Genomic DNA, 12000 nt, shown 5'->3' with positions numbered 1-12000 from the left:
AATGTGAACTTCATTTCATTTTGTCATTTGTTTCTTCGTCAGTTTCATTAGGTGACTTTAATAACACTTAAAAATCAAATATCCCCTACTTTTTTTGAATAGTATATGTTAATTATTTTCTGATTCAATTATATATAGACTAATCGGATATATATTTTGTGCATTTATAATGGTCTATTGTTTGTTTGTTTTGTCTTGTTGTTTTATGTACAGTTTTCCTTTATTGTCTATTTAAAATGAAAGTAGCTGATCACTTTATTATATCTTTAAGCATCTGTTGACTTGTTGTTATCTTATCTCAATATATTAACGACATCCTACCATCTTTTATTGTCACAACATGTCTGTCATCATCAGGTAGATGATATCACCTGTCTGTGATCAGGTAGGATAAAACACACTTTAATTATATTCTCTTGATCAGTTAGGATCGAGGGGGGGGGGGCTTTAGTCTCAGGTAATGATATCACCTGTCTGTCATCAGGTAGAATAAAACACACTTTAATTATATTTTCTTGATCTGTTAGGATGGGGGTTGGGAGCGTTAGTCTCAGGTAGATAATTATATCACCTGTCTGTCATCAGGTAGGATAAAACACACTTTAATGATATGATCTGTTAGGATGAGGTGGGGCGTTAGTTTCAGGTAGATTATATCACCTGGCAACAACAGCAAATACATACATGTTCAATATCACACTAATAGTTGTTATGATGAGGGCAGTTCACAAACAGGTCAGGTGTAATATAATTTTCATCCTGATTGATCCTTGTGAATAAATGAAATGAAATGGGGTTTAACGTCCTACTGTTTTGCTCCGAACTGAGCTAATGAAGACGGGCATACGCCATACAGTGTGCTATGAGGGAAATTTTGCCCGGACAGCGGCACTACGGCCTACTCTTATATCGAATTCCAACTGTCAAGGGATCTTTTACGTGCACGCCAATGTGTACACGGGACCTCGGTTTTTCGTCTCATCCGAATGACTAGACAGCTGTCTTTGTCAGGCCCTCCGTCCTGCATCACTGACAAGGGGAAACCACGCCGGAAAATCTGGATGAACTTTCTCGGCCAATGCAGGGATCGAACACCCGACCTCCAGGCTAGCGAGCCAGCGCCTTACCCACTTAGCCACCGTGATCCCCTCCTTGTGAATAAGGTCTATTGACACTACTGACATAGTCAGACACCTAGTGATACAGAAACACCCCACTCGATCGAATTTACCGATGAACTCAAGATCCCCACTCGCCCATATTTACTAATGGTAAATTGTCCCAACTTAATGATGCTACAGCCCATTTAATGATGGGGAACTCTATTTATGGAACTGATAATTACTGATGGTATACCTCATTTGATCTGATTTACTGATGGTACACTCCATTTGATCTGATTTACTGATAGTACACTCCATTTGATCCGATTTACTGATGGTACACCCCATTTGATCCGATTTACTGATGGTACACCCCATTTGATCTGATTTACTGATGGTACACCTCATTTGATCTGATTTACTGATGGTACACACCATTTGATCTGATTTACTGATGGTACACCCCATTTGATCTGATTTACTGATGGTACACCTCATTTGATCTGATTTACTGATGGTACACTCCATTTGATCCGATTTACTGATGGTACACCCCATTTGATCCGATTTACTTATGGTACGCCCCATTTGATCCGATTTACTGATGGTACGCCCCATTTGATCCGATTTACTGGTGGTACACCCCATTTGCTCTGATTTACTGATGGTACACCCCATTTGATCCGATTTAATGATGGTGCACTCCATTTGATCCGATTTAATGATGGTACGCCCCATTTGATCTGATTTACTGACGGTACGCCACATTTGATTGGATTTACTGATGGTACACCCTGTTTGATCTGATTTACTGATGGTACGCCCCATTTGATCTGATTTACTGATGGTACACTCCATTTGATCCGATTTACTGATGGTACACTCCATTTACTGTTGGTGCACCCCCTTTACTGATGGTACACCCCATTTGCTCTGATTTACTGATGGTACACCACATTTGATCCGATTTACTGATGGTACACCTCATTTGTTCCGATTTACTGATGGTACACCCCATTTGCTCTGATTTACTGTTGGTGCACCCCCTTTGCTCCGATTTACTGGTGGTATTCCCCTATTTGCTCCAATTTACAGACGGTACACCCCATTTGATCCAAATTAACTGATAGTACACTCCATTTGATCCGATTTACTGATAGCCATGGTACACCCATTTGATCTGATTTACTGATGGTACACCCCATTTGATCTGATTTACTGATGGTACACCCCATTTGATCTGATTTACTGATGGTACACCCCATTTGATTTGACTGAATCGTAGGGAACTCTGTGGACCTGATTTACTCATGGAACACCTCTTTTTACCTGATTTACTGATGGTACACACCGTTTGACCCACTTTGCAGATGAGACACCACATTTGTCCTGATTTACTGATGCACACCCACTTAAGTGACCTGATTTATTGATGAATACTCAACTGATTTACTGACCTATTTTACTGCTATGACACACAATTGACCTGATCCGAAGGACAGAATGAAAATCAAGTTATGTCCCCTTTTCGAACATATATGTAGAATGTGTGGACTGGTATAAAAGAATACAACCAATATCTTATCACAGTGGTTTATTTATAAATTAATTATCACAGATATCTATTAATTATAAATTCTTGGACCCGTTTCACAAAGGTTAACCTAGAATTACATGTACGTAAATTCAACAGAGTTTTATAGTGAAATATAAATTTATGCATGCTTAAGACTTACGAGTGCTTTATGAAACGGCACCGATGCACATATTGGTGTATTTACATCAATGAAATCATATAAAGGTTTATAGCTCTGTCTTTAGCAACACAATATTGTTCTTAGCAACATAATATTGTTGTTAGCAACATAATATTGGCATTAGCAACATACATTTTGTTGTCAGTAGCATAATATTGTAATTAACAACATAATATTGTCGTTAGCAACATAATATTGTCTTTAGCAACATAATATTGTAGTTAACAACACAATATAATTGGCATTAGCAACATAATATTTTATCATTAGTAGCATAATTTTGTAATTAGCAACATAATATTGATGTTAGCAACATTGTCGTTAGCAACATAATATTGTCATTAGTAACATAATATTGTAGTTAGCAACATGATATCAATAGAAATTACATTATAACATAAAAATGCATCAATATGAAAAGTTCAATGGAAATTTTCTCAAATGCCTTTACAAACAGCCTACAAAATAAATTTGTGTCCTCTCACAAATATACATGTATAGCATAATTTATATGATGTGGGGAAAAAAGAAGATTGGGTTTTGAAGAACATCTAGAACCAGTAAGTTATTGGCCATTGTTTAACCTTTTCCCAGGGTATATAACACATTTATATAGAGCTTATGTCATCCCTAATCAAAATTAACATCAAATCAATCTGATTCAACACTTTATTTGGATCGGAATCAGACAGGTTTTTACTTCTTTAAGTCCTTGTATTGATCAATGAAGTTCCCATGATTTATTACTAAACACAAGGTACAATTTTATGGATACATAATTACTGAGATTAATACTATTGATAATGACGAGAGTATCATCATCGAAGTGTCACTTGATAAAGACGAGAATATCCTCGTCGAAACGTTGCTTAGTATTAAACTCTGTAATTGTGTATCCATAAAATTGTACCTTGTGTTAATATGTTCAATTACTAATTGCCAATCAAAGAAGAAATAATTAAACAGGTGAAAGACATATTAGGGCATCATGGAAGCCATTGATAGATAGGCATTATAGTAAATTCTGTATTATACATCAAGTTGCACCATATTTAGGAAGCAAATATGAGTTTTAATTGAATCAATTAATCATCTCTTTAATCACAGTCATGTTTTAAACAAAAAAAATATCACAGACTGTTTTGATTTATAGATCAACGTCGTACGAAGCATGGTGGCGTTGGCACTTTAATCGCTCCTCTTCACCTTTTTCATAGCCTCGTTGTAGATATTTCAGTGTTTCATGTAATCTTTCCGCCTGTTCCCCCGTCCCGAACAACTTTTTTAAACCTTGTTTCTCTTTCCTTATACTTTTTTCTTCATCCAGTTTTTCCAGAGTTTCACGTTTTTCTTTCCCAGATTGATATTTTAATTTATCCTGAAACGGAAATATTGGAAACATGTGTGTTTAAAGATACATTATTGGAGATTAGATAAAGAGCTGGCAGTTCTCATTATAATAGTTAAAAACTAGATAATGTAAAGGGGATTTTCTGAAAATTTCAGTCAAATTGATCCACACAGAAGCAAGCATTTAGCGATTGAAGCGAGTATTTAGCGATTGAAGCGAGTATTTAGCGATTGAAGCGAGTATTTAGCGATTGAATTTTGGGCCTAGCCTTGGTCATCATTACTAAAGTCGGTACGATAAAAACATAGTCTCGATTATCCATTTTTTTATTTAATCAGAAGCAGCAGACCGGGTTCTAATCCAGTAAATATCGCAGCCTAGCGATGCCATCGAGAGTTGATTATTATAGTCTGGATAAGTTAATTAATGTCTAATTAATAATTTAGATAACATTTTCAGACCTAAAGAATGACCTGCAATTGGCAGATTTAGCTCTTGTATAATGTATGTTTAAGTATATATAAATATTGTGGTATAATTGTCAAAATATTTGGAGATATTTATTTATGGTGGGGAATAATATAATCATTTAATATTACCTTGTATGCGATATCATTTTTATCAGTTGTAAAACGAGGAAGATATTCGTTGGAATGGTGGAAGGAGGAAGCGTGTTGAGCTGGTCGTTGTGATGTATCGCGACATCGGGGTGAACATGACCTGGTCCTGTAGAATGAATCGAGTCTGTAATGGACATAAAGAAAGTTCAATATGTTTCTAACAGTCAGAGAATTATATCATTTCATACAACAAATCATTGTTTATACAATTGTAACAAGTCTAACATTTTCAATGAATTATCCACCCTAAAATGTACTCAAATTCATGATTTAACATTTAATTAAAAAAAAAAAAAAAAAAAAAAATCAGTATCACCTGGACATAATCTCCTGCCTTGGATTAAAGATGGGTTCCCAGAAAAGTATTTATCGGGTGATTATTTCCAATAAAAGTATGGCAACTTTGGTATATATGGAAAGCAGAGATATCCAATCTTACTAGAAAAATACTGGATTCCCTGAAAACTACTCATGGAGCGTATACAGGACAAAAATGTAAGGGTTCCCCTAATCAACAGCCCGACGATTAAGAATTTCTGCCCGCATGATGTCAAAGGTCACACGCGAACATTGAGCGCTTGATGTACAAGTTGATAAACGCCATGAAGAGTTAGACGTACAACACTTTCTGAGATAAAAATGACGGAAAAAGACGCGGGTAGTGGATAATCCGAGAATTTAATTAGGATTCGATATTTGTAATAAATAGTAAGCTATTAAAGACAACATCGTCTTATGTATACAATGAATTCTCCTCTGACTTCCAAGACGTGACGTAAACATGACCTGGTTTGATCAAATTTTAATAGCAGGGCATTCCTTCGCAATTAAAATGTTTGAGAAGGATTTGATGCATAATTATGACAAATTAATTAGTTTGAATATGTTTTTAGTCCATATATACCATTAAATCACCCAGTTTGTACGCGGGAACCCATCTTTAAGTTGGATTAAATAAAAGGTAAATCAAAAGATTGCAGTGAAAATAAAAGATGATCACACTGGCTTGTGTTGATGATATCCTATACATGGTCTGCAGTGTATGTCAAATATTGACTAAATTTGCCATTCATACCATTCAGAGAAATTTTTTCTGGACAGTGGCACTATGAACGTACTCTTTTTTCAACTTTCAACTATCAAGGTTTTTTATATGCACATCATTGTGCAAGGGCCTTTTTTTTTCATCCATTCGAACGACCATACATTGTCCCTTGCCAAATCCTCCGTCCTGCACGACTGAACCATGCCAGAAAATCTCCCTCAAGTTTCTCTACCAACACCTGGACCAATGTCTTACTCACAAAGGCCTAGTCAAAACAAACTTACTTTTCTTGTCTTTCTTTACGTCCTTGTCGAACTTGCTGCCAACTTGGAAACATGGAATTAGCGGTTAAACTTGGAACCTTAACATATCGACGTAAACGCTTTACTTCTGAATAAGGTACCATAATCCCGTGACCAGGTGTACAGTAAAAATATCTCTTTCCTTCAAATAATCCATTGGTTAACGAATTTACTGAAATGAATTTTAAACAACAATCAATATGAGTCCAGTTGCAGCCACAGTATTTTCGGTTGGGAGGGAGGGGGGAAAGTGGGGGTCCTCCTCCAGTGATGGGATTTCAAAATTTTAGTTGTCAGACATTTTCTTCATGAAAATAAAGGGACATAACTCTTATCGTTATTTAAGCAGGCGTTTTCAAACCACAATTAAGAATCACGTGTCAACAAAATATTCAAATTCATACGTAATAAAAAAAATAGGTGCACCTCGTTATTTTTCACATTCAATTCCCGTACGGTATTCAAATTTATGTCAATAATATTCCTACAAAATTACATGACATCGTAATACCATAGAATGAAAGCGTACCGACTACTGCCCATCCGTACCGGTTTCAATTCCCCCAAAATTACCGTATTTTTCGGGTCACAAGTCGATACATTTTTCAGCGAAGTCCGGCATTCGTCTTATACTCTGTTTCGATTTATATACGGAAGGTAAAAAAATGACATCCCGAAATTTATTTGACCGTAAACCGTAGTAAACGTCGCTCTATAATACAACGAGCGAGTGACACCTGCAACTGCTAAAAAATCTCATTCGACTCTAAGCATGCGCTCTCGTCTAAAACAATTACCGTAACTACTTACGTTATTCCAATCGAAATATTCGTCAACATTTTTTAGCGTATTTATTTATTTATTTAAAAACATAAACCCCATTCAAAATATGATCATAAATCCGACAATATGCCATCAAAATAGATTCTTTTCTCCCGACATCAGACGTATTAGATTCGGCACGTTTACACCTCTTAATTCCACGTGTCTCGTGAGATTTCTACTTTCATTTTACGTGTGTGTGAAATAGCTTTATTTAACTTCGGCTTCCACTGAAGAAATATCACAGACAGGTTATCGGACACAATGTATATTGATTTGGGGTGTTATATACGATTAGGATATGTGACATATATGACTAATGTCTACGGTCGACATCAAGGAGATTAAAATGTGAGACAATGGAGAAATCACGGGTTAATCACATAGATTAAGTTTATTGGATTGATATATAGTCTGACAAAGGAGAAGCAATGACTTCTGTTCAGGATTGAATTGATGAATTGTCCGACAAAGAATTAAGTCAGCCAATCAAGACAGATTAAGTAGTTAATCAAGGTATGTGTATAGACCGTATAAAGCGATAAATACGTTGATCACTTAATTTCCTAATCAATCCAGCCTATTATCAACGATAATCGGGTTGAGTGGTAGTTATACACTCAGTACACTATATTAATTTTCGAATTTTGAATATTATTTACCATGTCTTGATGTCCGATTCGGCATATTCCTGGTCGGACAATTTACGACGTTTGGAAAATAGCATCGGACATGTCCGGAATATACGGGCAAAATCCCATCACTGTCCTCCTCTGAGAATATTTTGAATGATTTGGGTCTGAATGGCGATTTATTGTGCATACCCAAGCAAAAAAACCAAAACACCACAGATTTGCACTTCACACAAACTAGGTCATTTCAGGACTAACATATGGACCATTTTTATTTCGTTAATTTGCTTGCGTCTGAGTCTTTAACAGTGAGTAGAAACGGGAGGACCTAGAGATAACCCATGATGCCAGTGACTCTACTCCTTGTCACATACATATACAAGCAGGGAATAGAAATCTCATCACTTAACTCAATGATAGACCTAATAATGATTTAAAGCCCCATGTTGGACCATTCGCCTCGTTCTCCCCCCCCCCCCCCACCACCAACAAAAAAAAATAAAATAAGTGGACTTTTATTATAGTTGTATCATTTTTGATTCAATAGCTTTAAAACATATGTTCGGGTAGCCTGCAACCCTTAATGGTCACTAAAGTTATTCTTACCATTATCATCTAACTTAACGCCAACATAAAGTCTTGGTGCCACCTGATTATCGTCAATAAAACCAACATATCTTACAATACCTGAAAAAATACAGGTAACATATACAGGTAATCATATAGATAATCAAATAATAACATCAACACCTGGAAACTAACAGGTAAACATATATAGGTAGATATTCGTTTACAGGTAACACCTGGAAACACACAGGTAAACTATACACCTATATACAGGTAAATCATCAACTTTGTTTGGTTCATAATCAGCTGATTTATTGATGGATCTGTGGCCAAATGTCAGATTGAGAAAAAATCACAATCATTGAGAAGAGTTTGTCCGAGGTACACAAAACATGTTGGAAATTTATATTAAAAAAATGTTGAAATTCGATAGGGTCCTTATTTATTCCCAAATGAACAATCTCAACAAATTTTATAAATTCTATCAAAAACTTTGTGTTCACAAGAAGAAGAAGAAGAAGAATATCGTCATATATAAAGCGCTAAGAATTCATATATCCAAACGCAAATGACGAGATTACTTTCAATTATCTATTTCGATATTGTTTTGACCCCAACCAATCCAACCAACCAATAATTTAATCACGGTGGCCTACCTGTTTTTCCGTGAACTGAAACTCTGTCTCCTATTCTCATCATGTCATCTATTCTAATACCCAAATTACTTGACTCTCTCAATCGGGTCTCATACGAGGCAAACATTCCACTAACAGAACTTCCAAATACATTCTTCCAGAAATTCACACACACAGAACAATTACATTGAAATGGATCTCTGGCATTCTGAAAAACAAAATTGTTTGTGAAAATCATCAACTGTAATAACAGTTAATTAAAAAAATGGGAAATAAAATTGTCCATGTGAGAAATACAAGAAGAAAAATCTTTGATTAGCATTTGTACGAATAAAGTTAGCTACTTTGTAGCAAATTGATCATATTCCTGAAGCAATGGCCCGAGAAATCCCTCTCGGGTCATTGCTGGATTGGCTTCTGATACTTGAGCTATTCAGGGAGTGTGTCTATTCTTCCTGTTCAATCAAATCTTTCCAAAGTACAGCAACATGACAGTCATTCATTTAATCTGGGGTCTTCCCTAAAACTTTGGACAGTGATTTAATGTATAAAAAATGGTGAAAGTATTGTTCGTCACCAAACAGTATTGTTTACATTATAGCTGTTTTGCTTGCACATTTGTCACACATTCGTTTTCTGCAATATTGTGCTATGCACTGGTTAATTGGGCGTAATAAATTTCGTGAGTCATGATGTAACATTACATATTTGGAGCTCTGTTTAAACCTGAATGGTATTGTTACGCAGTTAGGTATTGGTTGTTAATCAGACTATGGTACTGATCAGTCATAACTTGGAACAGAAATTTGCTTTCATTATGGCAGTGTTGAGTGGGATTAGGTCTATCAAATTTAACACTGCGAGGAGTATGCAAATTGATTAGCACCGGGCAAGATTATATTCACAAAATGCGATTAAAATCTGGTTATCGAGACCCTTGACGGTAAGAAGTGACTCTGTATGTGTACGAGTCAAATCGATCCAATCCTGTTGTCGTGTAGCCTAAGACCAACGTGTGCAGTTGCTGCTACAATTTCGAAATTCATTGGTACTTTTTTTAAAATTACACGCCATGCAAAAACATCCTGTTTTAATTTATCACACATGCATTTATGTCCTTCACACTTAAAGTTTAAGGTAGCAAGTCTGGATATATGCCTGTACTGGAATATGGGTGCTTCTCCCCATGGATTGTCCGACTTGTCGATATAAAATGAAAAACACGTTTACATGATGGAAGTGATATGTGCTTTTGAGATTTTTAATTTTAAGAAATTTCCTTTTTTTATTAATTAGATCTTCAACTAATTTTATTTTGCTCTAATATAGAGCGAAGCTCTAAAGCATCGCGCGAAGCGCGGTGCTTGAGCAAAGCTCTTTTCCGGTAACACAGGAGCGTAATTGAAAATGTCAACCACAGACTGTTGATTAAAAAAAAATTCAGACAGGAACCGGATACACTGGGGAAAACAGGCAATGCGCATGTCTGTCAATGCGCATGTCAGCGCATGTCAACTTACCAAATCTCGCCCAAGCGAGATTTTGGGTCTCTAAGAAATATTTCTATGACGCGTCGAATAAATGACGTCAGATAATTTTGACGTCAATGAAAATCCTCACACCTTTTTGTTCTTTTTTCAATTGGGGAAACTTTATTATGAAGGTTTTATTTGACAACAATCACATCAGCTTCGCTCTACTCAGGCAAGGCCTGTTACATATTATTTTTCTATTTTTTCAGTTTCAGTTCAACGTCTTGAATTGGGAGTTTTTGATTCTTCACTTAACTAAGTATGAAGTAAGGCCCTAAAAAAGAATGTTCAGTGACAGTGTCAGAAGTGAGTAAATTATTGGACCGCAACAAACCTTGTGGCCCAGTGGTTTCATCTTTGTTTGTTCCACCAAAAGCAGATATGAGGATGTTTTATTAAACTTAAACTTGCTCAGCTAAAAAAATTGTTTATGTTGTCAAGAACGCCATGACACCTGCAGAGCTTCCGGTTTCTAAGTCAGTTCCGGAGAGGTAAGGTCCCTTATATCAATTCATAAATTCATGATAAATGAATACAGCAGAGTTGTGATCTTTTTTTAAAGTTTTTCACCCAAATTAATTGTAAAAGTATATGTTAATTTGAGCTGTCATATATTTAAGATAAAAGTAGTTTGTGTTCTGAGGTATTTAAAATGTATTTACATAGGGGGCATTATTTATTTACTTCCTGCAAATATTCTAAAAATAGAATTTGTCATTTATGGATGACACAATCGGCTGCTGTTCATGAGTTTTGCTGGATTTTCATTAGGCAGACCAACTCTAAAAGTGACCCGTCGTACCAGGTATTGTCCATTCCTTCCGCTATTTAATACAAACACTCTCAAAATACCTTCAAAAGAAAGTCGGAACGAGAAATCGATATGAAACGAAATGTAAAATGAACCTGGACTGAACAACCACACGCTGCTGATCAAACTTGACTCGGTGACAGTTGTGGTGTTTTTGGTTGGATAGATCTTTATAGGAGTAGACCAAGAATAGTGATTTATTTACACAACATTCATTGATGTAGGAGGCTATTGTAACTATTGTAGATTTCCCCACAGTCAGCATATTGAAGTATTTTCCGCAAATTTTGCCATCAAGATTGTCACTTAACTTATGATGTTTTTAAAGCATAATCTTAAAGGAGCTAAATCGCTAACATTTGGGACCAAGAAATTCACAAAAGTGGGTCGCAACGCATATAATACTGTAATATGAATGTATATAAACTGATTTACATTTAATGGTTTCCGTTTTTAGTCCAATTTCAAATCAGTTATGTTAGGCGAAATAAGTCAGCAATCTCAATCGAGTGTAAATTTCTAGCGTCTAGTTATTCTAGTCTACATAACTCCATTTGATTTGGTGCAATGTGTCAAGCCTTGTCCCTCGAGTCTCTCAATACAACTGGGGCTGAAGCGCATTATGGTACACGATTCGTGTACCAATGTTAAAAAAATTATTTTATCTTAAATATCGGATATCAGAAGCTCATCTTTTCCCGGTAAGTATACATGTACATCATCAATGTTGATTTAAATTGACCAATAATTCGTGTTTTCGATGTCGAAGATTTTGGAGGATTTTGAGTTACGGACTTAGGTCCTTTAACACTAACAGAGACTG

The 12000-nt window shown here is 35.8% G+C and overlaps 2 protein-coding genes across 4 annotated transcripts in view; one reads left to right on the top strand and one right to left on the bottom strand.

Annotated features, from left to right (window-relative positions):
- Nucleotides 1-2682: 2682 nt before the first annotated feature.
- On the bottom strand, nucleotides 2683-11292 carry LOC126814285 (restin homolog). 3 transcript variants are annotated; one of them, XM_050539366.2, is made up of 6 exons: nucleotides 11273-11292; nucleotides 8856-9042; nucleotides 8239-8319; nucleotides 6161-6350; nucleotides 4811-4955; nucleotides 2683-4238 (listed from the first exon to the last, which is right to left on the bottom strand). In XM_050539366.2, the coding sequence occupies exons 2-6, from the start codon at nucleotides 8959-8961 to the stop codon at nucleotides 4008-4010; spliced, it is 753 nt and encodes a 250-aa protein (XP_050395323.2). In that variant the 5' UTR covers nucleotides 8962-9042; nucleotides 11273-11292; the 3' UTR covers nucleotides 2683-4007. The 3 variants fall into 3 exon arrangements, with proteins under 3 accessions (XP_050395323.2, XP_050395321.2, XP_050395322.2); XM_050539364.2 differs by lacking the exon at nucleotides 11273-11292 and adding an exon at nucleotides 10701-10854; XM_050539365.2 differs by lacking the exon at nucleotides 11273-11292 and adding an exon at nucleotides 10701-10854 and having other exon boundaries at nucleotides 4811-4937.
- LOC126815042 (probable phospholipid-transporting ATPase IIB) overlaps nucleotides 11071-12000 on the top strand; it is a 36293-nt gene continuing 35363 nt past the window's right edge. Inside the window, exon 1 of the mRNA XM_056099532.1 lies at nucleotides 11071-11171. Within this exon, the coding sequence (XP_055955507.1) occupies nucleotides 11113-11171 (59 nt within the window). The 5' untranslated portion in view covers nucleotides 11071-11112. The remainder of the gene's footprint in view (nucleotides 11172-12000) is intronic.

The sequence above is a fragment of the Patella vulgata genome, chromosome 3 (genome assembly GCF_932274485.2).
Source record: "Patella vulgata chromosome 3, xgPatVulg1.2, whole genome shotgun sequence".
Taxonomy (NCBI): Eukaryota; Metazoa; Mollusca; class Gastropoda; family Patellidae; genus Patella; species Patella vulgata.
Note: the sequence above shows the minus strand (reverse complement) of the source record. Positions and strands in the feature narration are given on the sequence as shown.

Coding starts and splice junctions, on each gene's coding strand:
- LOC126814285 (XM_050539364.2), bottom strand. CDS start 10,721: ATGAAACCACTGGGCCACAAG. Junction 4,956..6,160: donor CGTAAAGAAAGACAAGAAAA/GTAAGTTTGTTT, acceptor TGTCCATTACAG/ACTCGATTCATTCTACAGGA. Junction 4,239..4,810: donor AAAATGATATCGCATACAAG/GTAATATTAAAT, acceptor TTTCCGTTTCAG/GATAAATTAAAATATCAATC.